At 63.7% G+C, this 22,710-nt stretch overlaps 12 protein-coding genes across 12 annotated transcripts; 5 read left to right on the plus strand and 7 right to left on the minus strand.

The window, feature by feature from the left end:
• Positions 1-71: 71 nt before the first annotated feature.
• Positions 72-735, minus strand: wos2 (p23 chaperone protein wos2; the record flags this gene model as incomplete). The annotated part of the gene is given in 2 exon segments (XM_060265839.1): positions 72-650; positions 670-735. The coding sequence occupies 2 exon segments, from the start codon at positions 733-735 to the stop codon at positions 72-74; spliced, it is 645 nt and encodes a 214-aa protein (XP_060121822.1).
• Positions 736-917: 182 nt separating this feature from the next.
• NOP15 (nucleolar protein) lies at positions 918-2,078 on the plus strand (the record flags this gene model as incomplete). Its single annotated transcript, XM_060265840.1, has 1 exon — positions 918-2,078. The coding sequence occupies one exon, from the start codon at positions 918-920 to the stop codon at positions 2,076-2,078; it is 1,161 nt and encodes a 386-aa protein (XP_060121823.1).
• A 20-nt stretch (positions 2,079-2,098) lies between these two features.
• On the minus strand, positions 2,099-4,672 carry MJAP1_001893 (type II protein arginine methyltransferase; the record flags this gene model as incomplete). The annotated part of the gene is made up of 2 exons (XM_060265841.1): positions 2,099-2,985; positions 3,010-4,672. 2 exons carry the CDS (start codon positions 4,670-4,672, stop codon positions 2,099-2,101), a joined length of 2,550 nt encoding a protein of 849 aa, XP_060121824.1.
• Positions 4,673-4,742: 70 nt separating this feature from the next.
• Positions 4,743-5,576, plus strand: MJAP1_001894 (uncharacterized protein; the record flags this gene model as incomplete). Its single annotated transcript, XM_060265842.1, has 1 exon — positions 4,743-5,576. The coding sequence occupies one exon, from the start codon at positions 4,743-4,745 to the stop codon at positions 5,574-5,576; it is 834 nt and encodes a 277-aa protein (XP_060121825.1).
• A 9-nt stretch (positions 5,577-5,585) lies between these two features.
• On the minus strand, positions 5,586-6,158 carry NAT5 (N-terminal methionine N(alpha)-acetyltransferase NatE; the record flags this gene model as incomplete). Its single annotated transcript, XM_060265843.1, has 1 exon — positions 5,586-6,158. One exon carries the CDS (start codon positions 6,156-6,158, stop codon positions 5,586-5,588), a length of 573 nt encoding a protein of 190 aa, XP_060121826.1.
• Positions 6,159-6,233: 75 nt separating this feature from the next.
• ARP3 (Arp2/3 complex subunit, actin nucleation center) lies at positions 6,234-7,557 on the plus strand (the record flags this gene model as incomplete). The annotated part of the gene is made up of 2 exons (XM_060265844.1): positions 6,234-6,259; positions 6,282-7,557. 2 exons carry the CDS (start codon positions 6,234-6,236, stop codon positions 7,555-7,557), a joined length of 1,302 nt encoding a protein of 433 aa, XP_060121827.1.
• An 8-nt stretch (positions 7,558-7,565) lies between these two features.
• VPS15 (non-specific serine/threonine protein kinase) lies at positions 7,566-12,134 on the minus strand (the record flags this gene model as incomplete). The annotated part of the gene is made up of 4 exons (XM_060265845.1): positions 7,566-11,736; positions 11,759-11,879; positions 11,902-12,026; positions 12,049-12,134. The coding sequence occupies 4 exons, from the start codon at positions 12,132-12,134 to the stop codon at positions 7,566-7,568; spliced, it is 4,503 nt and encodes a 1,500-aa protein (XP_060121828.1).
• A 59-nt stretch (positions 12,135-12,193) lies between these two features.
• NOP16 (Nucleolar protein 16) lies at positions 12,194-12,938 on the minus strand (the record flags this gene model as incomplete). Its single annotated transcript, XM_060265846.1, has 4 exons — positions 12,194-12,236; positions 12,260-12,428; positions 12,451-12,752; positions 12,775-12,938. 4 exons carry the CDS (start codon positions 12,936-12,938, stop codon positions 12,194-12,196), a joined length of 678 nt encoding a protein of 225 aa, XP_060121829.1.
• A 32-nt stretch (positions 12,939-12,970) lies between these two features.
• Positions 12,971-14,885, minus strand: MJAP1_001899 (uncharacterized protein; the record flags this gene model as incomplete). Its single annotated transcript, XM_060265847.1, has 2 exons — positions 12,971-14,609; positions 14,632-14,885. The coding sequence occupies 2 exons, from the start codon at positions 14,883-14,885 to the stop codon at positions 12,971-12,973; spliced, it is 1,893 nt and encodes a 630-aa protein (XP_060121830.1).
• Positions 14,886-14,947: 62 nt separating this feature from the next.
• FAD1 (FAD synthase) lies at positions 14,948-15,849 on the plus strand (the record flags this gene model as incomplete). The annotated part of the gene is made up of 3 exons (XM_060265848.1): positions 14,948-15,099; positions 15,122-15,162; positions 15,185-15,849. The coding sequence occupies 3 exons, from the start codon at positions 14,948-14,950 to the stop codon at positions 15,847-15,849; spliced, it is 858 nt and encodes a 285-aa protein (XP_060121831.1).
• A 70-nt stretch (positions 15,850-15,919) lies between these two features.
• On the minus strand, positions 15,920-20,081 carry exo2 (exonuclease II Exo2; the record flags this gene model as incomplete). The annotated part of the gene is made up of 4 exons (XM_060265849.1): positions 15,920-19,856; positions 19,879-19,903; positions 19,926-19,982; positions 20,078-20,081. 4 exons carry the CDS (start codon positions 20,079-20,081, stop codon positions 15,920-15,922), a joined length of 4,023 nt encoding a protein of 1,340 aa, XP_060121832.1.
• A 104-nt stretch (positions 20,082-20,185) lies between these two features.
• On the plus strand, positions 20,186-22,666 carry MJAP1_001902 (uncharacterized protein; the record flags this gene model as incomplete). The annotated part of the gene is made up of 6 exons (XM_060265850.1): positions 20,186-20,732; positions 20,755-21,526; positions 21,550-21,754; positions 21,777-21,804; positions 21,827-22,026; positions 22,049-22,666. 6 exons carry the CDS (start codon positions 20,186-20,188, stop codon positions 22,664-22,666), a joined length of 2,370 nt encoding a protein of 789 aa, XP_060121833.1.
• Between the last annotated feature and the right edge of the window lie 44 nt (positions 22,667-22,710).

A 22,710-nucleotide genomic window follows, 5' to 3' on the forward strand; every position in this document is an offset into this window, starting at 1 on the left:
ATCAGCTAGCCATCGGCCTGCATGCCAGCGGGAAGATATACAGACTGGCGGCGTATCGTAGAAAGGGGCATTTACTCGGCGTTGGCCTCCTCGGCCTCCTCCTCGCCTTCGTCGCCTTCGTCACCCTCACCCTGGAGAGCGCTCAAGTCCGGCATGCCACCGCCCATGCCACCGCCGCCCATCTGGGCCATGAGCTGCTGCATGTCGAGGCCGCCCATGCCACCGCCGCCCATGCCGCCGCCCATGCCGCCCATGTCCGGCATGCCGCCCATGCCGCCCATGTCCAGGTCGGGCTTCTCATCCTGCTCGTCCTGGTCGACCCACTTGTCAAAGTCGGTCTTGACGTTGTGCAGACGGACCTTGTCCTTGGTCAGACGAGGCCAGTACTCCTCATCGACCTTGGCCTTGCGCAGGACAAGGTAAATGCCCTTGGCCGTGTGCGACTTTTTGGTGTGCGCGGGCTCAATGTCCTCGAAAAAGTCGAGGTCAAAGAGGTACTTTTGGCCCTTGATACCCTTCGAGGCGTCGTCCTCGACGTCCGCCGAAAAGTGCAGGTGGCCCGGGTTAATTTCGAGCTTGGTCTTGTCACCCTCCTCGAGGTTGGGGACATTGATGGTCAACAGAACAACGTTCTGAGGTGTAAGCACATACTTCCAGCATTATACGTACCTTCTCAGCCTCAGTGGCAGAGCTGCGCTGCGCCCACCGGATTTCAGGAGCAGTAGGAGTCGACATGGTTGGAAATGAAGAGTGTCGGTTCTTGGGCCACGTCGGCTTAAAGAGGCCCCCGCACGCGCAGATCGAAGACTGTGGAACATGCGAGGATAGATCGCCTTAATTCCACGTGGGCCCATGCACCCACCACGTGCCGAGGAAATTTTCTGCCGCGTGCTGCAGCGTGCGGCTGAGTCTCCGCTATGGTGCGCGACGCAAGCATGAAGCGCAAGGCGACCCCTGCCGCTGCTACCCCGCCTGCGACTGCAACGGGAAAGAAGGTGCGTGTGGCCGCGCCTGTCAAGAAGGTCGTCAAGGCCGAAAAAGCGCCCGTCGCCGACAAGCCCAAGGCGGCCAAGGAGGCGCCGGCCAAGGCCAAGGAGGCGCCGGCCAAGGCCAAGGTCGCCAAGGCGCCTGCCACGACCAAGACCCCGATCAAGGCGCCGGTGAAGAAAGTGAAGGAGGTCGTCAAAGCTCCGAAGGCCGTTCCTGCGACCAAGTCGGCCAAGGCGACCCAGGCCGCGCAGCCCAAGGCCACCGAGGCCACGCAGCCCAAGGCTGCCACGGCCGCGCCCAAGCTCAAGAGCGCGCTGGCCAAGGGCGGTGCCAAGCCCAGCAAGGTACTGCGTATCCACGAGGTGCCCGCCTCGACGGACGCCGACATTGCCAAAAAGATGCGTGCGACCGCTGCCGACGAGGACGAGGACGAGGACGAGACGCTCGAGGGCTTCCCCGATGAGGACGACGAGATCGACTCAGAGGAGGAGGACGAGGAGGACGATGCTTTGGCGACGCGTGCGCTGCCCACGTCCGGTGAGGTGATGCGCCTCCCCAGCAGCCGTGATGATGCGGTGGTGCGCCAGCGCCTCGAGCAGGCCAAGCGCCGCCACGCGCAGAGCGCCGAGAAAGAGGACACCGGCATTGTGTACGTCGGCCGTCTCCCCCACGGCTTCTTTGAAGACCAGCTCAAGGCGTACTTTTCGCAGTTTGGCGATATCCGCCGCCTGCGTCTGTCGCGCAACAAAAAGACGGGCCACTCGAAGCACTATGGCTTTGTCGAGTTCCTGAGCAAGGAGGTTGCCGAGATTGTCGTCGAGACGATGAACAACTACTTGCTGGACGGCCACCTGCTGCAGATGGCCCTGATCCCCAACGACCAGGTCGACCCCAACCTGTGGATCGGCGCCAACCGCAAGTTCCGCAAGGTGCCGACGGACCGCGTGGAGCGTGTGCGCCGCTCGCGCCCCCGCACCGAGGAGGAGCGCCAGCGCGTGAATAGCAAGCTGCTCCAACGCCAGACCAAGCGGCGTGCACAGCTAAAGAGTGCGGGGATCGACTACGACTTCCCAGGATACCAAGCGTGACCGTAGATCCGGAAATGCGACTATGTACTGATGAGCAAGGAGGACCCCACCGCGCCCGAGTTCATCAGGGCCGACTGGCCCGTCTTGATGCGCGTGCGCGGCGGCAGCTCGGTATCGTGGGGCACGAACGACGTGTCCGGCTCGGACGACATACCGGTGTGCAGGCCGAGGCCCGAGGCGCTCTGGTCCGGCGGCGCGAGGAACGTCGAGCCAGAAGGCATCATGGGCGTGTGTGCGGCGTTGCTAAACGCCGCGCCCTGCATCACCGGCGCAGGCGCCAGCGACACGTCCGGCGCAGGCGACCGCTCCTTTGCGTCGAGGACCAAGAACGTCTCGGCGCTCCATTCGTACCACACGCGGCGCTCGTCCGTGAGGCGCCACAGGTGCACCTCGAGCTCGCTGTTTGCCGGGAGGTAGAGCGGCTCGCGGAACGGAAAGTACATCGGGAACCAGCTCACCATATCCGTGCTTGCGCGCTCCGGATCGGGGTAGATGCTCAGGACGACGTTTCCAAAGAGGTGCGCCTCAAAGTAGCCTGCGAGGCCGTGGCACACGCCGGCGTGGGGGACCGTAAAGGTGTGCACAGACGTGCGCATGTTGTGGTTGTTGGTCTCGGGCAGGCCGCTTGGCGTGAGGACGAGGCCACTGGCGCTCATCGGGCCGTGTTCAAAGCGCCAGCACGGCTGGATCTTTTTCTCCGAGCCGTCCTGGGCCAGCATGTTGATCGACTGCAGATGCACGACGTACGGCGAGTCAAACGTCGGCGCCGCGACGCTCGTGCCCATACCGATGCCAGAAGGAGAGTGTGCTTGGGCCAGCTGCGCACTTGCGATCGTCGCATGCAGCTTGGCCGCGGCGATCGGCGTAATGTACGGGACATAGGCGCTGGGAATCGAGATGCCGTTGGCTGTGTTAGCAAAAAAAGACGTACGTTTCAAAAAGCGCATCGCACCGTCGAGGCATTCCGGAGCGAGCTCATTATCGGCAAAGCTGCCCAGCAGCTCGCTCACGACGATATCCACACGCTCTGCCTCGCTGTCTGGCACCGGAAGCGTGCGCATGTCGCCCTGGACGACCGCAACACGGTCCGTGCCCCACTCGTTCAGCTGGCGGTCGCACAGCGAGATGCACGCGCCGGGGTTCTTTTCCAGCGCCGTGACGTGCACCGAGCGCGACGCCCGCTCGGCGGCAGCGAACGTGCGGCCGACCAGCGCGCCTTGGCCCGCGCCGACGACCCACACGCGCGTCACGGCGCCGGGCGCGCCGTGCTGCACGAGCGCCTGGAAGAGCGCCTCTTCGTACAGGGCATACTTGACCGGGTCACTCTCGAACACGTCATACGTCGACGCGCCGAGATCGTCGGCCATCGGCTGCAGCGGCGCCTGGAGATGGTCGCCGTAGCCGCGCGCGTAGCGCTCCATTGCATTCGGCGGCGGCGACGTGCGGACGAGGTGCCGGATGTACTGCAGATACGCCCCTGGCCCGCCGTTGGTGTGCTGCGGCGGGGGTGTGTGCGTCTCGCTGAGGACCACGAGCGGCGTGCGTGGCAGCAGCTGGCGCACAAGCCGCTGCGCCGACTTGGACAGCACTGGATAGCCTTTGGCATTCGCAAGGAACGACGTCGAAGGGAGCCACATGAGCGACACCGGCTCGGCGCTCCAGCGCACCATGGAAGTCGTCGGGGGCAGCGGCATCGACAGATCAAGCGCGACGTGCAGCCGGGGGTGGTACTGGCAGAGCGTCTGGATCGTCTCCCACGTCTCCCATGCCCAGTTGTCGTTGGTGCGCAGATAGGCCGCGGCGGGCATCGCCGGCGCGCCGCTCGGCGTGCGTGTCGCCTGGCGCATGAGCATCGTCGTGAGGATGTGCGGCGAGCTCACCGGGAGGCGCACCGACACGCGCATCGTCGCGCCGGCCGCCGGAACGTCGCCGGCAATGCCGCTCAAGCAGGTGCGGATCGCCCGCGCATAGTCGGCAAGGTACTTGCGGCGGGCCGGATCGCTGCTCGGCGCAGGGACCACGACGTGCGCTACACCGAGGTACGCCGCGTACGCCATCTCCTGGCGCAGCGCAAGCTCCGCATCGAGGCGCACGCCTTCGTCGGAGGAGTCGAGTTCGAGCCACTGGCTCAGGACCACGGTGAGGTCCTTGGTCTCGCTCGCCCTTGTCACGTTCAGCTCTGCACGCTGAAAGTGCGGGTGCGCGCGCCACTGGTCCGCCTCGCACCGCACGCGCGACTCGCTGCGCCGCAGCGCGGCTGGCGCGAGCGTCGCGCGGCTCGAGCTGCGGGGGAGCGTGTCTGTTGACGTGTCGGCGTCCTGCGGAATCAGGCACAGTCGGTCCCAGCGCTCGTGCCATTGCGCGTTGGCGAGCTCCATTACAATCCCGTCGTACCCGTCGCCAAGGGCCTGGGCACGGCACTTTTCCACCGGCGTGGACCGCGTCGTAGGCGGAGCTTCCTCTTCCTCTTCCTGGACCGTAGCTAGGGCCGGCGCAGGTACAGCCGGGCGCTGCAAGGCGCCTGTCGCAACAAACAACGCGACAGGGACGTGCGGCACATCAGCCGCGTCCGGCGCTCGCGCTTCGCTCGGCATGGAGAATGCAAACACGACGCGTGTATGTTGGCGGCAAGGCAACAGCCCCTCATAGGCCAACTCCACAACCATGAACCTGGATGAGCTGAAGCGCGCTGCGCAGGAGCGTGCGGCGGCGCAGCGCGAGGAGCTTGCGCGCAAGATGAAAGAGCGCGCTGACGAGCGCAGTGCTGCCGAGGCCGAGGCGCAGCGGCGGCAAAAAGAGCGGGCCGAGTGGCTCGCGCGCGAGCGTGCCAAGACGCAGGACAAGGCGGCCCAGGTGCGGAAGGATGCCGAGGCGCAGCGCCACGCCAAGCGTGCGGCCGCGGCGGCCGCGGCGCAAAAAGCGGCGGTTGACAAGGCAAAAGGGCGCGAGCAGCGGCCACGTACGCCGGCCTTTGAGAAAGCCAAGGCCGACGCGGCGCTCAAGCGCGCGCAGCTCGCGCGCCCTTCCGGCGATGCGGCGCTCACGCGCGAAGAAAAGCGGCAAAAGCGTCTCGCAAAAGAGCTCGGTGTGCCGTTCAAGCGGCAGAGCACTCCCAAGGCCGCGCCGAGCGCGTCTCGGGCGCCGAGCGCCGGCCCCAGCGAGCCGCCGCGCCGCAAGACGGCGCGTGAGGCGTTCCTCGAGCAAGAGGCGCGGCGCAAGCGCGCTGCGCCGAGCGACGACGAGTACGACACGGCGTCGGACGAGGAGAGCGACCAAGATACCTATTCCGCGATGCGGGACGAGATATGGACCCTCTTTGGCAAAAAGCGGCAGCAGTACCTGTCGCGTGATGTGGACAGCGACGACGATATGGAAGCTGGCGCATCGGACGTGCTCAACGAGGAACAGCGCAGCGCGCTGTACGCGCGCCGTGAGGACGAACGCGAAGAGCAGGCGCTGCTCGAGGCAAAGCGCCGCAAGTTGCAGAAGCAGCCTTAGCACTATGTACTATTCCTTCTTTTCGAGCACCCACGCGCTCGACTGCTCGAGCTTGTGGTAGTAGTTTTCTACCGTGCCGACCACGGCAAAGCCTGCCTTTTCGTAGAACGCGCGCGCGCTCTCATTGCCGACCTGCACATGCAGGTAGACGGCCTCGACGCGGCGCCCCGCAAACTGCATGCCCGGCGCGGCATGGTCGAGCACCTGCTGGAGGAGCGCCGAGGCGACGCCCAGGCGGCGGTACGGCGCGAGGACGCCAAGTGTCATGATGTACACCTTGCAGTGCGCGCTGTCCCTGCCGTCTTCTACACGGCAGCACACGTTGCCCACCGGGATATCGTTAAAGAGGCCGAGCTTGCACACCGGGCGCATGTCCTCCTCGAGCACCTGCTCGTAGACCTGGTTCGAGTAGGGAATTGGAAAGAGTTTTGTGTTGAGCATGCGCAGCTGCCCCACGTTGTTCGGCGTGAGGTCCGCCATAGCAATTGCGCTGCGCGACGCCACGGCGCGGCGCACAGGCGCTACGTCCGCGGGCTTCGCGCGCTCGGCGTACGCCGCCGGAGGAAGGGGATGGTCTGGCATCGTGATGGTCGCGCCCGATTCGCACGTGCGAATCGGGCCCGCCGTGGCCCGCTGGTTGCGACCATCTGTGGGGCAATGTCGCGCTCGAACGTGATTGTGCTGTACGTCTCCGTGCTGACCCAGTGACAATGGCACAGGATACACCAAGATGGGCTTTGCCGGTAACTCGGAGCCGTCGTTCGTATTTCCGACGGCGATCGCTACGCCTTCGTCGAGCGGAAAGAGCACCGGCGCACGTCCGGCGGTGCCGACCAAGCCCGGCGGCCTAACGAACTCGTCGCTGGCCTCGAAGCGCGGCATCGAGGATCTCGACTTCCACATCGGCTACGAAGCGTATGCCAACAGCAAGACGTACCAGGTCGACCAGCCGATCCGGCACGGCATCGTCGAGAACTGGGACCACATGGAGCGCTTCTGGGAGCAGTGCATCTTCAAGTACCTGCGCGCTGAGCCGGAGGACAACTACTTTATGCTCACTGAGCCCCCGCTGAATCCCCCGGAGAACCGTGAGGCGACGGCCGAGATCATGTTTGAGTCGTTCAACATCAAGGGTCTGTACATTGCGGTGCAGGCCGTGCTCGCCCTCGCCGCGAGCTGGACCAGCAACAAGGTGAACGATCGCACGCTCACAGGTACGGTGATCGACAGCGGTGATGGTGTCACACACGTCATTCCCGTGGCCGAAGGATACGTGATTGGCAGTGCGATCAAGCACATTCCTCTCGCCGGCCGCGACATCACCTACTTTGTGCAGCAGCTCCTGCGTGAGCGCGGCGAGTCGGCCAACATTCCGGCCGAGGACAGCCGCCGTGTCGCGGAAAAGATCAAGGAGGACTACAGCTACGTGTGCCAAGACATTGTGCGCGAGTTCCGCCGCTTTGACGAGGACCCGTACAAGTACTTTGCACGGTACGACGGCGAGCACTCGGTCACCGGCCGCAACTACTCGGTGGACATCGGCTACGAGCGCTTCCTCGCGCCAGAGATCTTTTTCAACCCGGAAATTGCCTCGTCGGACTTCCTCACGCCGCTCCCCGAAGTGGTCGACACGGTGATCCAACAGAGCCCGATCGATGTGCGCCGTGGGCTGTACAAAAACATTGTCCTGTCGGGTGGCTCGACCATGTTCCAGCACTTTGGCCAGCGCCTCAAAAAGGACCTCAACTCGATCGTGCAGGAGCGCCTGCACGCCTCGGAGGCGGCCGGCGGCAACCTCGCGCGCTCGTCGGGCCTCGATGTGAATGTCATCTCGCACAAGATGCAGCGCTATGCCGTCTGGTACGGTGGCTCGCTCCTCGGGTCGCTGCCCGACTTTTACTCGTTCTGCTATGACAAGAAGGATTACGAGGAGCATGGGCCGAGCATCGTTCGCAAGTTTAGCGTGTTTGGCGGCGTGTAGATACATAGCTATTCCCACACACGGATCGTTCCTGTGCGGTCGCCGGCGATAATGCACCGGAAGGGGTGCTCGATCAAAATCAGCGCGGTCACGGCGTCTTTGTGCGCTTTGACAAACGCGCTCAGTGCTTTCGTCGAGTGCAGCGCATGTAGGGGGGTACGGCTCGCCAGCGGCTTGTCCCGGGGGGACGGACGGCGGTGGCTGTACTCGCTGGGGGCGTTGGGCGTGTCCCCGACACTCACAAACTCGCCTTGGGCTTGCAGGCCGATCGCGACGCTCTTTTCGACGCGGCCCAGGTCCAAGTACCACACGATCGCATCGCTGCCGGCACACACGACGTACCCCGGCCGCGCACCCGATGACACGTATCCGTCTGCACCGGCGCACAGCGCATACACTGGCGGAGGCACGGGGGGGCGCGCACGGTGCGCCACGAGCGCAGCCAGCGCCGCGGAGGGACGCTGGGCGTCGGGATGGAGCACGCGATAGTGCTTGCGCGACTCGCTCTGCGTCGCCGCATCGCTCTGCGTCGCCGTGTACATGGCCAGCACACGATTCGCCTCCAGATCGAATACGTCAAAGAGCGGTGCAACGTCGCCAGACGTATACGCAACAAAGACGCACCGCGGCTGGGTGGGGTGCACGGCCAGTGCATAGACGTGCCCGGGCGTCACCTGGTCCGCATCGCCAACGGCCCAGCTGCGCAGCAGCAGCGCAAAGCGCAGGTCCCACAGCGACAACACGCCATTCGCACTGCCGGTGCACAGCCAGTGGCGCGCAGGATCCAGCGCAAGGCACTGCACTGCGCCGTGGGACACGGGGGTGGTCATGGCATGTATACACTGCATGCACCGCACGTCCCAAAAGAGCACACGCCCGTGGCTCGTGCCGAGCACCAAGGTCGGCGCGGCGCCGCCGGCGAGCTGCGCCATGCACACGACGTGCTCGCCATTCGGCAGCGTCTTGCGGCCGAGGGGGTGGGGGCGGCCGTACTTGGGTAGCGACGCGCCCCCCGACGCCGCGACGCCGTATGCATGCAGCGACCCGTCGCTCGCGGCACTGACAATGCAGTGGGTATTGTGCAGCACGAGAAGAGCCGTGATCGGCGCACTGTGCGCCGTATACGTCAGGCGCGAGCGTGCCGTGACATTCTTCTCGAGGCGCGACGTATCCCACACCTTGACCAGTCCGTCCTGTGCGCCACTCACGAAAAAGAGCTGGTCGCTTGCGAGGTCAAGTGCAGTGATCGGACCGCTGTGCTCGGTAAAGTATGCAATCAGTGTGCCTTCAGGCCGCACATTGCTGCTCACGCCCGGGACCTTGGCACGCGACCGCATATGCGGCGCAGGCCATGCGCGTGGCGTCTCGCTGGGGACGCTCGGCACGCCCAATGCACTGCGGCCATGCGCCATGCGGTCGTACACGGCCTCGAGATGCGCGTGGATAAAGGGATCGCTGCCGTCGTACGTCGACGTGTACGACGTTGCCTCGGCAGGCGGCGCCGAGCCGCTCTCTTGCAGCAATTGCAGCGACTCGTCGGCCTGCGTCTGGGCCGAAGGCGTGCGGGCACGCTGGGCGTGCGCGTGCACGACCGACGTCGAGGCCTCGGCCTTGGCTGGCGCTGTGACGAGCGGCTGCCGGGGCTTTTCAGGCGTGCTCGGCGGGTCCTTCTTGCGGAGCGGCGGTGGCTCGGCGTGCTGCGCGACCTGTGTGTCGAGCACGTCGTCGACACTCGCCTTGCGCTGGTTCACACGCTGGATGCGCTTCTTGGCAGTGCGAATGGCGGCCTCGGACGGAGGTGCTTGCGGCGAGGTGTGCGGCGTAAAAAATATGGTATGGGGCGGCGCGCCATCGAGCGAGGTGCTCGGCGGGCCTGCCTTGGCGCGTTTGCCATGCGATTGCGCGAGGCGTACAATGTACCACCAGAGCCCAATGAGCTTGGGGGTATCGTGCTTCCAGTCAAAGCCGAGCGCCGCGAGACGCGCCAGCATCGCCTTCTCGTCCGCGTTTGTCGGATGCATCGAGTCGGTATGCGACGCAAAGGAGGACGGGCGAACGATCTGGTCGATGCTCGCGCGCACCTGTGCATCGGCGTCGGCCGCATCTTTCCATGCTTTCTCCGCCCGCACCTTCCAGTAAGCAAGGAACACCTCGTTCTTCTTTGCCACGGCGTTGGTTGCTGCCGAAAGGACAGGGCGGGGCAGCGGCGGTGCGAGGTTTGCGTAGAGTGCTTCCGCCGTGAGGCTCGCAATGTCACAGCGCAAGCGGGGACGCAGCAGCACATAAAGCTTGGTCCACGCCTCGGCGGCCGTGCACTCGGATGCGGCCTGCGCAAAGAGGCCGACCGCTGCCTCGCGGATCCACAAGTTGGGATGGCACAGGAGCCCTGCGGCGTGGCGCAAAAGCTCGTAGCGCGTCGCAGGGCCAAACAGCCCCTCGGCAAGGAGGCGCCGGAAGCTGCGCAGGGCTTCGACGACGACCATTTCCTCCTCGTCGCCAAGTGCTTGGACGAGCAGTGGGTGGACGTACCGCCCCAGCGCCTTGGGCCCAAGCACCGGCACAAGCGCCTCGATTGCGTGGAAGAACGCGGCACGGAGCTCCCAGTCGGGATCATTAAAGTAGGTGAGCAAGTGGCTCAGCACCGAGTTCTCGAGACGTTCCGCGCCAAGGAGCGTGCACAGCAGCCCAAAGTCGCCCAGCAGCGCACGACGCACGCACGACGCAGGGTCTGTGAGGAGCAGGAGCGTTTGTTCCTGCGCCATGAGCCGCAGGTTTTCCATCTGCTCGTCGTAGCCACGCACGGATGCCGTGGCGTCGCTCGCGCTCGGCGCCTGCTCCATTTGCAGGAACCGGATCGCAGACTCAAAGAGACGCGTCAGGTGCGCGGCATAGACGGTGCGCACGCTGGCATTGGAGTCTTGCGTCATGCGGCGCAGGTGCGGCAGGATGTACTCGCTAAAGAGGCCGGTATTCCCTGGCGTCGTCGACTGCACGCACTCGAGCGTCGTAACGAGGTACCGCATCGCCAGCGCGCGGCACACTGCGCTGCGGTCGCTCAGGAGTGCGACAAAGTACGGGAGCACACGATCGAGGCACGCCTCGTCCGAAAGCCAGCCGTACACGAGGTGCATCATGATCTCCATGGCATGGCACCGCGCCGAGGCACGCTGGCAGTTGCGCACATTGGCAAGTACCACGGAGAGCACAAGCAGTGCTTCGCCGTCCTTCTCTGCGCGTGCGCGGCGGGGCGCAGGGTCAGGTACTGGGACGTGTGGAAGGCATACACCGAGCGGCAGCTCGCCCTCGTCACGCAGCCTCGCGCCGGGCTCGCCGAGGAACGGGAGCAGCGTCGCCCAGTCCTCGTACAAGCGCTCGATACGTTCGTCTGGCTCGACCATGCGCGCAAGGTGCGTCCTGCGAGTCTGCGCCTCGGCTTCGCTTTGGTCGGGGTGTGTCGGCGCGCCCTGGGCCGGCCGCTGCAGCTCGACGAGGTACAGGTGCAGGAAGCGCGAGAATGACAGAGGAAAGACGTGCTCGGACGACTCGGAGAGCAGCGTAGCAAACGTGGGCCGATGCTCGTGGTCGACATGGACCATGCGGCGCACCAAATCGCGGATGCCGTCGTGCGGAATCTCGGCGAGCATCGCCTCGACATCGAACTCTCCCTCGCGGTACCGAAAGAGCTGCGAGAGGGTAAAGAGTGGCGCACCGTCGCGCCAGAGCTCTGCGAGGACGCACCCCAAGGAAAACACGTCCATCGCCTCGGTGACGCTCCCCGACGGGCGCCCGAGGCCCAGGAGCTCAAGGTAGGGCTCGTGTGTCAAGAGATCCGACACGTTTTCGACGTCGGTCGCACTGCGGCTGTGCCCGCCCTCGCGCTCGACGCGCGTCGTGAGCTCGGCAAGCGAGTCGTAGAAGCGTTCCGGGGCAACGTAGCATGTCCGCCGGCGGGCCGTATCAAAAAACAGCGAAAAGTCTGCTGGATCGTCCAGCGGAAGGTAGGTCGGCTTGAACGACGAGGCAAAGTCGGTAATGTACACAGACAGCGATCCGCTCACGAGCACATTTTCGCACTTGAGGTCGCCGTGGCGCACGTTGCGCTGCGACGACGCTTGCATCGCGTACAGAAGCTGGTAACTCACCCACAGCTTCTCGATTTGCGTGAGGAATGGGCGCGTGCTGCGTCAGGTGCGCTACCTACCTGATCCGGTCGTAGAGGCTGCACATGAGCCACTGGCGCACGAGGTAGCCGGCCTCTTCGGTCTCGATCACCTCTTGGTAGGTCAGGACGTTTGGCACATCCTCCAGAGCCTCGCGTTCCACTGTATAAGCCATCACACGTACACCGCAAGCGCCGCACAAGGCCCCGGAGCCGCATCGAGGGGTCGGGCTTGATAAACGCCTTGACGACCAGCGGGCCGAGCGCGTGCTTCACCCGCGTCGCACGCAGGAAGCGTGACGAGCCAAGACTACATTAGTCGCACCACCCACCTGCACTCGTACTGCAGCTGGCTATCGAGCACCAGCTCGCCGGCGCCCGGCAGCCGGTGGCTCGAGCCGGACAGCGCATTCCCCATCCTCGACGGTCGCAGGTGGAGGCCCGCACGGCCATCCTCCACACTATGGTACAAGCCTACTACTCAATGCGTACGTTGTCGATGCCGCCTGCCTTGCGGAGTCTGGGTGAGTGCTAGGGACGTACGCGCGCCGGATTTCGCCTGCCGTCTTTTGCCAGATATTGAGGTGGCGGTCGCGCACCATGGCGTCGATATCGTCGCCGTGCTTATGCACGAGCTCGGCGAGCCACGCAAATTCGTTCGACGACGAGAAGCGCGACACGGGCCGGTCCTCCTCTGCGAGCTTGGCGAGGGCTGTGTGAGAAAGAAGACGTACCTTCGACCGACTCGCCGTCCTTTGCGTGGAGGCGCGGGGGGAGCATGACGAGGTTGGCGGGCTCGTCCTCATCCGCATTCATCGCGCTGCCCCACGGAGTCGCGTCCTCGTCCTTCTCGCCGTCCTCTTCGATAATATCCACGACCTCGCCTTGCTCGTTGCGCACGATCCGCGCCATACCCTTGCGCGCCTTCGGGGCGGCGGCTTGCGGCTCCGCGCGCTTCACATTCGCATAGGGATCCTTGCGGTCGAGACCGCCGGACTGGGGGACCAGCGACGGGGCCAGGCCGAGCTTGGCATAGCTGCGTTAGTCACGCAACGTACTTTTGGCGGGGGGTTAGCGACTTGTCCCACTGCTCGCGCATCACCTCGGGGCCCATGACGCTGGGGCCGCGGTGAATCCGTTTATTCTGTGCGCGCTTGGCGCTCTTGGTCGCGCCCGAGTACTTCGACGAGCGCGACTTGCGCCTCTGCCTCGGATTCGCCATCGCCGTTTGTGGTACCCTACGAACTTTTTTTATCACGTGCTGCCAAAAACCGCCGCCTGCAAGGAACGGAGGCGGCGCAGCACCGAGCCGTTGGCTGTGGAGGCGGGCGGAGGGGGAAGCGGCTCAGGCGCGCCATAGTCCAGCTCGGCGGGGGGGTCGTCCGACGCAGGGGCGGAAGGAATGGACTGCCGCTGAAGGTCTTGGTCGACGGCTTGCTCGGCCGGCCGGCCAAACGAGAGGGGGAGCGCGGCGCGCAGGGGGTCGAGCGTATCGTCGCCGACCGCCATACTCTCGTCGGCCTCGGCTTCACGCCGCTTTTCTTGCTCCAGCGCATGGCGCACCTGGCGCTGCATCTCGCTGTAGGCTTGCGTAGCTTCGTCGGTCTCGACGGATTCGCTTTCGTCCCATTGCGCATTGTACCACGCCTTGCAGTCGGTGCTGCTGATGGTCATTCCAGGAGGAATTTCGTGCTGGGGACGCATCGAAGGCGGGGGGACACGCCGCGTCGTGGAAGTCGTCTGCGCAACAGCAGTTGGAGCTGCAGCGGGCTGCACAAGTGCAGGGGCCGCCGTAGACTGGTTCCGGCGCTTGCGGTGACCGACGGTCGTGCGCGCCAGCATGCGCTCGGCAATCTGCTCGAGCTTTGCGTCCTGCGGCTCCGATGCAATAGGGTCGGGGATCGGAACAGGCTCGGGCGCAGGGAGAATGTCGAGCGCGCCCCCGCCGGGTGGAAGCGTAACTTCTTGCGTATAGGGAAGGTCGTGCGGAGGCGGAAGGAGTTGGTCGGCTCCTGCACGTTCGCGCTCACGCCGCTTTTGGTTCTTGCGCTTTGTGCGTGCCTTGCCTTGGCCAGGAGGTACGTATTGGGGAGAAGAAGGGCGGGGCGATGCAAGAATCGCGTGCACTTCTTCGACGCTCGGGGCGTCGGAGTCGTCCGACGCATCCTGGTCTTTGAAGTAGGTATGTGCGTCAGGAGAGTGCGCATCCGAGTCTGAGTCCGAGTCGGAGCTGGAGGAAGATTCAGAGCTCGCACTAGAGCCAGAGCCAGAGCCAGAGCCAGAGTCCGAGTCCGAGTCCGAGTCCGAGTCGGAATCGGAATCGGAACTGGAGCTCGCACTGGAGTCCGAGTCCGAGTCCGAATTGGAGTCCGAGTTAGAGCTAGAGTCCGAGTCCGAATTCGAACTAGAATCCGAGCTAGAGACTGCGTCCGAGTCAGAGCCCGAATTGTCTTTTCCATCGTCCTCGTCGCTGTCCTCGTCGTTGTCTTTTTCCTCTTCGTCGTCGTCCTCTCCGTCGCCGTTCTCTTCCTCTCTGCCATCAACCTCATCCTTTTCGTCGTCGTCCTCTTCGTCATCATCTTCATCTTCCTCGTCCTTATCGTCCTCATCTCCCAGCCCCACCGGCTGCCCAAACCAGCCCCCATCTGCTCCATCCATTTCCATCTCTCGCTTCTTCTCTTCAAAGGCACCCATAGCAGCCGCTATGCGGCCACTAGGCATCATTGGGAATGGAATATCAGGCACCACTCTCTCTTTCTTGCTTTCCTTCTTGCCTGGCGCACACTCTGTGCGGATGGCCAGCGCAATACGATTCGCCTCGGCCATGACATCATCCGACTCACGGCGCTGCCGCTTGCTCGGCCGCGTATCCTCGTCCGTGCGATAGGCAACTCTACATTAGCCATAATACGTACCTCACGGCCTCGCCGTCCTTGAGCAGCTCCGTGCCAAACTCGTCGAGCAGCTCGTACCCATCCAGATAGAGTGCCAAGCCGCTTTTTTCCACGTCGTCGAGCACCGGCGCCGGATAGTGGCGGCGTAGCGACGCTAGGATACGCCCCCGCACATCCTCGAGCGACTCGTCGCCCGCGCTCACCGGCACGACAAACTGCGCAGCCGGCAATGGCGCCTGCGTGCTCACGCGCACACGCACGGTACTCCGCACCATCGCTGTGACAAGTGGAGGGATCGGCCGAAGACCACTCACTCTTCTGGCCAGGGACCTTGAGCATGGCACGGGAGCCATCGGAGGCATGGATCTCCTCAATCGACGCGACGTATCGGCTGATTGAGGATGCTGATGTGCGCCGCAGCTACCCCCAGCTCGCAGCCAAGGTCGAGTCCGCGATCCGCGCGTGCGAATCGGCGCTCGACGACTACGGGTACGTGGACGAGCTGACGCAGCCTCGAGCGATGTGCGCTCAGCTTCAATGGCGGCAAGGACTGTAGGTCGCGCGACTAACCCAGGCACGGTTCTTGCGCATATACTCGCAGCAGTAATGCGGCGGCGCACAAAGCACGCCGGCCTACCCCGCATGGCGGCACTGTACGTCGCTTGCGCGTCGCCCTTCCGCGAGGTCGACGAGTTTATTGCGTACGCAGCCAGCCCTACCACTGGCTATCATATGGACCTGTATTCGGTGCATGCACCGATGAAAGAGGCGCTCGCACGCTATCTGTCCGGGGCGCCAAGCGAGGCGCTCGGGAGCGGCAGCGGCGACGCGATGTCGCCCGTATCCGACCCGCCGGCGCAGCGTGACGTGCAAGCCATGTTCATTGGCGTGCGCGAGTCGGACCCGCACGGCTCGAAGATCGGCGTGCGCTCGCCATGCGACCCGGGATGGCCACCGATTATGCGTGTGCACCCAATCCTCGACTGGGACTATGCAGAGGTGTGGGCGTTTTTGCGGTGCCCGGTGCTCGGTACGCCCGCGGCGGCACTGCCCCAGTTTGTCGGCGGCGGCGGCGCGGACGGTGTGCCGTACTGCTCGTTGTACGATCTCGGTTATACCTCGCTGGGAAGCACGCACAATACGCACCCCAACCCATACCTCCGAGTGCAGGGGACCGCGACGTATCGCCCTGCCTACTACCTCGAGGATGGCTCGTCGGAGCGCGCAGGTAGAGGGTGATTAGACGTACATAACCGCTGTTTTTTGCACTGTAGCACGTTTGCGCCCGCTGAACCTTGCCGCTAAACCTCTATGAAGACGCATTCGGCTTCGGCTTGCCCTGCCACGCCTGCTTGCGCGGCGCCTGTGGCTTGCCGAGCGAGAGCGTCTGCAGGTGCGCAGCGGCCGCATCAGCTTGCGATGTCGGCGCTTTGCCGTGTGCGCCCTTTGCCGGTCCCTTGAACATGGCCTGCTTCGTTCCCTTGGCGCTCGGCGCCTTCGGAGGAGCCGCATGGAAGAAGTTCTTGGGCATGTTGCCCTTTTGCGTGGGCTGGGCCGACTTCTTCGCGTCGCGCGCAAGGAGCGTGCGTGTCAGCGCGCTAGTCTCGTCGGTGAGCTCCGCCTCGACGCCCCACTTGGTCGCCATCTGCGGCGTGGACAGGTTGAGGACGTCGGCCAGGCCGACAATCGCGCCGCGGTAGTTAGTGCACAGTCCGTTGAGTGACGTGCCGCCGAGGAAGGGCACGTCAAACACAACGTCGATGCTGTTGGTCCCGAGACCGACCACCGTGCCCTTGGCGGCGGGCGGAACCGAGCCAAAGTCGAGCACGTTCACGACGCGGTCGCCGAGCTGGTACTGCTGCACCGGCACACGCATGCGCGCCTGGTCGGGTTTGAGCAGCGCGTAGCGCGGCAGGCTACGCAGAATCTGGCGCTTGATGCCCATCGAGCCCGATTCGGCACGCTTGCGCGCCATGATGCGCGTCGCAGCCTCGAGCGTAGCAATCACCGGCTGCTCGAGACGGTCGACGTACACCGGCACGTCCTCGAGCTCGCGCAGCTTGTGCTCCTTCTCAAATGCACGCAGCGCGGCGATGCGTTCGTCGGTGCGTTGCGGGAAGAGGTCCGTGTCCGAGTAAAAGTCTCCCTGCGGCGGGCGGCGCGCCACGTTCTTGATCAGCTCGGGGAAGGCCTTGGCAAAGGCAGCGATCAGCGCAATCGCCTTCTCGCTGTACTCCCAGCCGAGCGACGTGCGGCGCGTGTAGCCGAGGACCTTGCGGCTCTTGGCCTCAAACTTGAGGTTCAGACCGAGGTTCATCTTCTTCTTGCCGACGTGCACGAGCATCGAGCTGGTGATGCGCGACAGGACGATCGACGAGATCTTGAGGCGCTGCGACACCTGTGCCAGAGGGAAATAGGTTTCGGACGCACGCTCCTTGACGAGCTTGCGCATGAGCATGTTCTCCTGCGCAAGGTCCGCGAGGAACGCAAGCTCGATCGCGACCGTCGACGAGGTCGTGCCGATCACGCGGCCGGGGCACCCGAACCCTTTGTCGCCGAGGTAGAACACTTTGGTGCCGTCGGGGTACTCTTCGCTCACCGTCATGCCGGGACGCTCGAGGAAGCGGCTGTCTTCGTGCTTCACTGAGTTCACCATGAGCTGCAGCGGATACTCGATCTCGCCCTGGGCCGACGGCGCGTACTCCTTGGCGAGCGCCGCGTTGGACAGGTGGTGCAGACCTTGCAGCGGACGCACATGCAGGAGCATCGGCGTCTCGCCAATCACGACACCGTATCGTGTCGCATACTTGGTGCGGATCTTGTTTGCACGCTCGTACAGGCTGCTCGTCGAGTACTTGCTGAGCTGCACCTGGCCATTCTCGAGCTGCGCCTGGATCTCCTGCGTACGGTCCGAGACGCCCACCACAAGGCCCTCAAAGAGGAAGGGCCAGCCGGTAAAGGTACGCTGCCCAATGACGCTCTGCGATAGCGTCGCAAGGTCGGGCACCTCGGCAAGGGGGTTGATCGTCAAAATCATGGACGACTGGCTGCTCGCCGTGCCGTGCACATTGACACCCGCCTTGCGGAGCTGGTGCGTAAAAGGCAGCGTCTTGATGCTGGGGAAGCCGGGCATGGCGTCCACACCGAGCATCACGCCTTGCGGGAGCGTCTTGATGTACTCGCGGCCGTCCATCGACGGCAGCACGTACGACTCGACACGCACCTGCACATTTTGCATGTCGGGGAAAAAGCCAGGCAGGCTCGAGGGATAGGTGTAGTCCAGCGACGGGTCGAAGCGGAACGACTTGGGCGGCCCGTGCCGGTTGCGCACGCGCTCCTCCTGCGTGAGGCCATTCTCGCGCAGCTCCATCGCACTCAGCAGGCGCTTCTCGTCGATAAACGGAATCTTGACGACCGCCTCCCAGCTGTTCTTTTTGCCGTTCATGTCCGACTCAAAGTCGGCAGGGTAAAAGTCGAGGATCGGCGACGTGGGCTCGGTCATGAGCTCCTGCAGCGCCGGAGGAATGAGCTGCTTGCTCAGCGGCGGCAACACACCCATCAGCTGCTCAAACGGCAGGAAGGGTTTGCCGAGGTTAAAGTCAAACTTGTACTCGCCGATGTTGTTCAGGTCCGACACCTGCGGGGCGTAGTGGTACTTGTAGAACCAGCCCCACGACGCATTGCCTTCGTAGTAGTAGTGCAGCACCCACTGCATGCCTTCAATGTAGTTGTACGTCAGCTCGTGAATGGACTCGGGCGTGTAGTCCATGTTGAGCTTGGAGCGGTAATAGTGCACCTTCCACTGACGCAGGCGGTCGTCGATCTCGCGATTCTGCTGGGCGATCGCCGCCTGCTCCTCGGCGGCCGCGTCGCGCGGCTCGTCCTCCGGCGGCGGCGCCTCACCGTCGACACGCGCGTCGACATATGGCGTGAGCGCACGCTGTACGGCGAGCGCGTGCTCCTCCGGGAAGGCCTCGTCGGTGGCCTTGTCGGCGCGGTACTGCTCGACCTTGCTCTTGGGGATCGAAATGACGGTCGCGGTCGTGTCCTGCACCGGGTCGTACTCGTTCAGGGCAATGTGCAGTCCGAGGCGCTGCGAGAGTTTTGTCAAAAAGTCATTGTCGCTGCCCGGGCGCTTCGCCGGGAAGTACGTCTCGGTAGGCGCCGTGTCCGGGTGGGCGTCAAAGGCCATCACGAACTGGTGCAGCTGGGTCACCCAGTCGCGCTGCGTCGGCGTAATGACCATCTGGCCGCTCGGCGCGCTGCCCTTTTTCTTTTTCAGGATGGGCTTGTTGCGCGTCAGTTCCGGGTGTTCCTTGATAAAGTTGTTGCGCTCAAGAGAAAAGAGCTCGTTGATAATGAGCTGCAGACGCTCCGGGCGCAGCGTGCCCTGCTCGTTGAGGTAGCCGCCCGCATTCGGCAGGACCTTTTCGTAGATACGGAAAAGGAGCTCGATTGCGCCCTCGTTGATGTGCAGGCCGGGCAGGTGCGGCAGGAAATCGTTGCCGACAAAGAGGTGCAAAAGGATGTAGTCGTCAATGATCCGTTCCAGGTCGAATTGGAACGGGAGACAGTCGCGCAAGCCGTCAAACTCGAGCTCGAGGTACTCGCGCAGGAGCGAGAGGTGCAAAAGGTAAAAGGTCTGCGTCTCGAGCGTCGCCGTCTTTTTCCCGCGCTGGGGGCCGAAGACGACCTCTTCACGCAGTAGCGCAAAGTGCGGGTCGTGGCTGAGCAGGCCCAGCATGATCAGATCGGCGTCCAGACCGTAGAGGCAGTGGCGAGTGTTGGGGTTGTAGTCCGGCTGCGCCTTGAGCGTGCGGATAAACTCCATGATCTTGTGCTCGCCCTCGCCGACTGCGTCGTGGCCCGAGAGAATGACCTGCACCTTGCGCCAGTTGGAGTCCTCGGCGACCTTCTTTGCGATAAAGTACTCGAGCTGCAGCTGCAGCTTCTGCATAAAGATAGTGCCCGGCGTGATACAGTTCGAGTCGAACGGCGCCGAGTCGGGGATGTCCTCGCCACGCTGGCGCGCCTTGGCGACGTTTTCCTTCGCCTCTTGCGCCGTGCGGAAACGACGGCTGCGCTGCTGGTTCATTTTGGCACGCGGCGCCACACCGTCGATCGCCAGGAAGAAGACCTTCTGTGGCCGGATCTTGGAGAAGAGGTGCTCAATGTACGAAAATATCCCCAAAAAGATGTCCTCCTCGGAAATACGGAAGGTTGCTTCATCGTCGCGCGGATGCGAGCTGCGTCAGTGTGCACGCGTACCAGTTGTGGACAATGCCATTCATGTCTGCGTTAACCAAGCGACGTACCAAGGTATAGATTGTCAAACTCGGGTATCCTGTTCTCTTCCACGAGCTGCATGATCACTGGATTAGCCATACCACCTACTTGGGTACCGCTCGGAGAGCCATCTGAAATATTTGGGCACTCCTAAAAGAGTCAGTCGCGCTCTGCCACCTACCCATCGCGCTTGGTGGAAGCGGTGTGGCACCGCGCGCGGCTTTTCTTCGGTCGCGTGGCGCCACGTGGTCGATTGGACGTGCACGGGCGCAACCCCACAAGTCCCAGCATGGTCCCGGACAAGGGTGCGCTGCTGCGCGAGGATTTTGTGAACCCCGACGACGTTAAAGCATTTGCGCATGCTCTGCTGAGTGAGGGGGATGTTGGGCACGTTCTGCCGACCGGTGACCCCTCTTCAGCGCCTCCAATGCGCATTTCAGCCGCATCCGACTTTGCGCCGATCCACGAGAAAGTCAAGAAGCGTCCAGTGGACGAGGATGTGAAGCTTCGCTCGGTCGACCGTGGTGTCCCTGAGGGTTTCATGTACTCGGCGCTGCGCTGGCCTCTGCTGTGGCTCGTGGGCACCTTCATCGTGATCGACTTTTTATTGTACGTCTTTATCCGCCAGGTGGTGAATATGATCGAGACGCTCGTGGCGTGGCACGGCAAGAGCCGCGAACTTCGCCGCCGGATGCGCTCGGCGACCTCATACCCGGAGTGGAAGCGCGCGGCACTCGACCTTGACCGCCTGCGCGACTACGAGTCGTGGAAGGGACAGGATGCCAGTGCGTTTTACGACTGGCGCATTATCCAGCGAGTGATTGCGGCGCTGAAGGGTACGTCGTATAACTAATACAGTGACGCGCGAGCAGGAGGACACGAATGCGCTGATGGGTGTGCTGAATCTCTGCCTCAAGAACAACTTTGCCGGCGTCGAGAACTTTTCGCTGTACTCGCAGTCGTTCTACGGCACGAAGCACCTCATCGAGCAGTACTACCACGAGCTCGAGCGCGCGCTGCACTACCTCGAGGACTCGGCGCTGGACCCCAAGGTGAAGCGCACCTTTTACCGTGTCGCCTCCAAGAACTTTGGCAAGACGGCATTGTGCCTGAGCGGTGGCGCGAGCTTTGCCTACTACCACTTTGGCGTGGTCAAGGCACTGCTCGACGCCAATCTCCTGCCGAACATTGTGAGCGGTACGTCGGCCGGCGGTTTGGTCGCCGCGCTCGTGTGTACGCGCACCAACGAGGAGCTCAAGGCGCTACTTGTGCCTGAGCTTGCATCGCGCATCACTGGCTGTGACGAGCCGCTGTACGTGTGGATCATGCGCATGTACCGCACCGGCGCGCGCTTCGACGCGGTGCGCTGGGCGACCAAGGCCATGTTCTTTACGCGTGGCTCGCTCACGTTCCGCGAGGCGTTTGAGCGTACCGGCAAGACGCTCAACATTAGTGTCGTGCCGTTTGACCAGCACTCACCCGCGCAACTGCTGAACCACATTACCGCGCCCGACTGTCTTATCTGGAGCGCGCTGATTGCATCGGCGGCGGTGCCGGGCATTCTGAACCCCGTCTTTTTGATGCAAAAGCTCCCGGACGGCTCGCTGCACCCCTGGAGCTGGGGCTACAAGTACGTTTCTCCGCCTAACCCAGATTCCGCGACGGCAGTCTCCGTGTGGATATTCCGCTGCAGCAGCTGCACTCGCTGTTTAATGTGACCTATCCGATTGTTTCGCAAGTGAACCCCCATGTGCATCTCTTCCACTATGGCTCGAAAGGCGCGCCTGGGCGCCCGACGGCCTTCCGCAAAGGCAAGGGCTGGCGCGGCGGTTTTGTGCTGTCCGCTGCAGAGCACATTGTACGTCGACCTACTCACGCAGCTCAAGCTCAACCTGACGACCAACTTTAGTAGGTGCGCGAGCTAACGCAGAAATCCTCCGTGATCTCAACTTGCTGCCCAAGATGCTCGGTCAGGACTGGTCGTCGGTCTTTTTGCAGCCCTTCCACGGTGCAGCGACGATCTGGCCCAAGAGCCAGTTCTGGGACTGGCCGCGTCTGCTGACGGACCCCGACGCAAAGGAGCTGAGCCGCATGCTCTTTGTCGGCCAGAATGTCACCTTCCCCAAGATGGTACGTTCTCCGTCTCACGCAGCACATGATCAGCAACCGCATCCACATCGAGCGTGCCATTGCGCGTGGCCGCGAACTTGTGCGCAAAGAGACCGAGGAGCTCGGCGGCCCGTCGCGCACGCTGACCTATGCCTCGGACGACACGCAGCAGTACTCCCCTGCCGAGATCGAGCCCAGCGAGGCGAGCGAGACGGAGCCGACGGTCCCTTCGATCCCGATCCCGTCGGCAAACGGCCCGCCTCGCCCCAAGCGCAAGTTGCGCAGCAGCTCGCAGGAACTCCGCAAAGGCCTCGCACGCAGCCAGAGCAGTGTGCTCGAGACCTACTCCCCCGAGTGGTTCCGCTTCCTGCACGGCGTCGACTCGCCCGCAACCGGCGGCACGCCCGACGACTCGGGCGCCGAAGACGGCCCTGTCTCGAGCCACAGCACGCCCAAACGCGGCATTGTGCAGCGCTACCCCGTCGACGGGTCGAGCAACGGCTGGCGCCGCCGCGGCTCGATGGTTGCCGACGGCACGCTCTCGACCATGCCCGCCGACGATGCGTGGGCCGATCAGTCTATTTCCTTGACCGACGGCGACGAGACGCTCGCCGATACCACCGACGATCGCTCCGCGCACGAGCCTCGTCTTGCTGCATAGATTCGATTGGTTCTCCTGCACGCTTACCAAGCCAGGCACTGTCG

The sequence above is a fragment of the Malassezia japonica genome, chromosome 3 (assembly GCF_029542785.1).
Source record: "Malassezia japonica chromosome 3, complete sequence".
NCBI classification, from domain to species: domain Eukaryota; kingdom Fungi; phylum Basidiomycota; class Malasseziomycetes; order Malasseziales; family Malasseziaceae; genus Malassezia; species Malassezia japonica.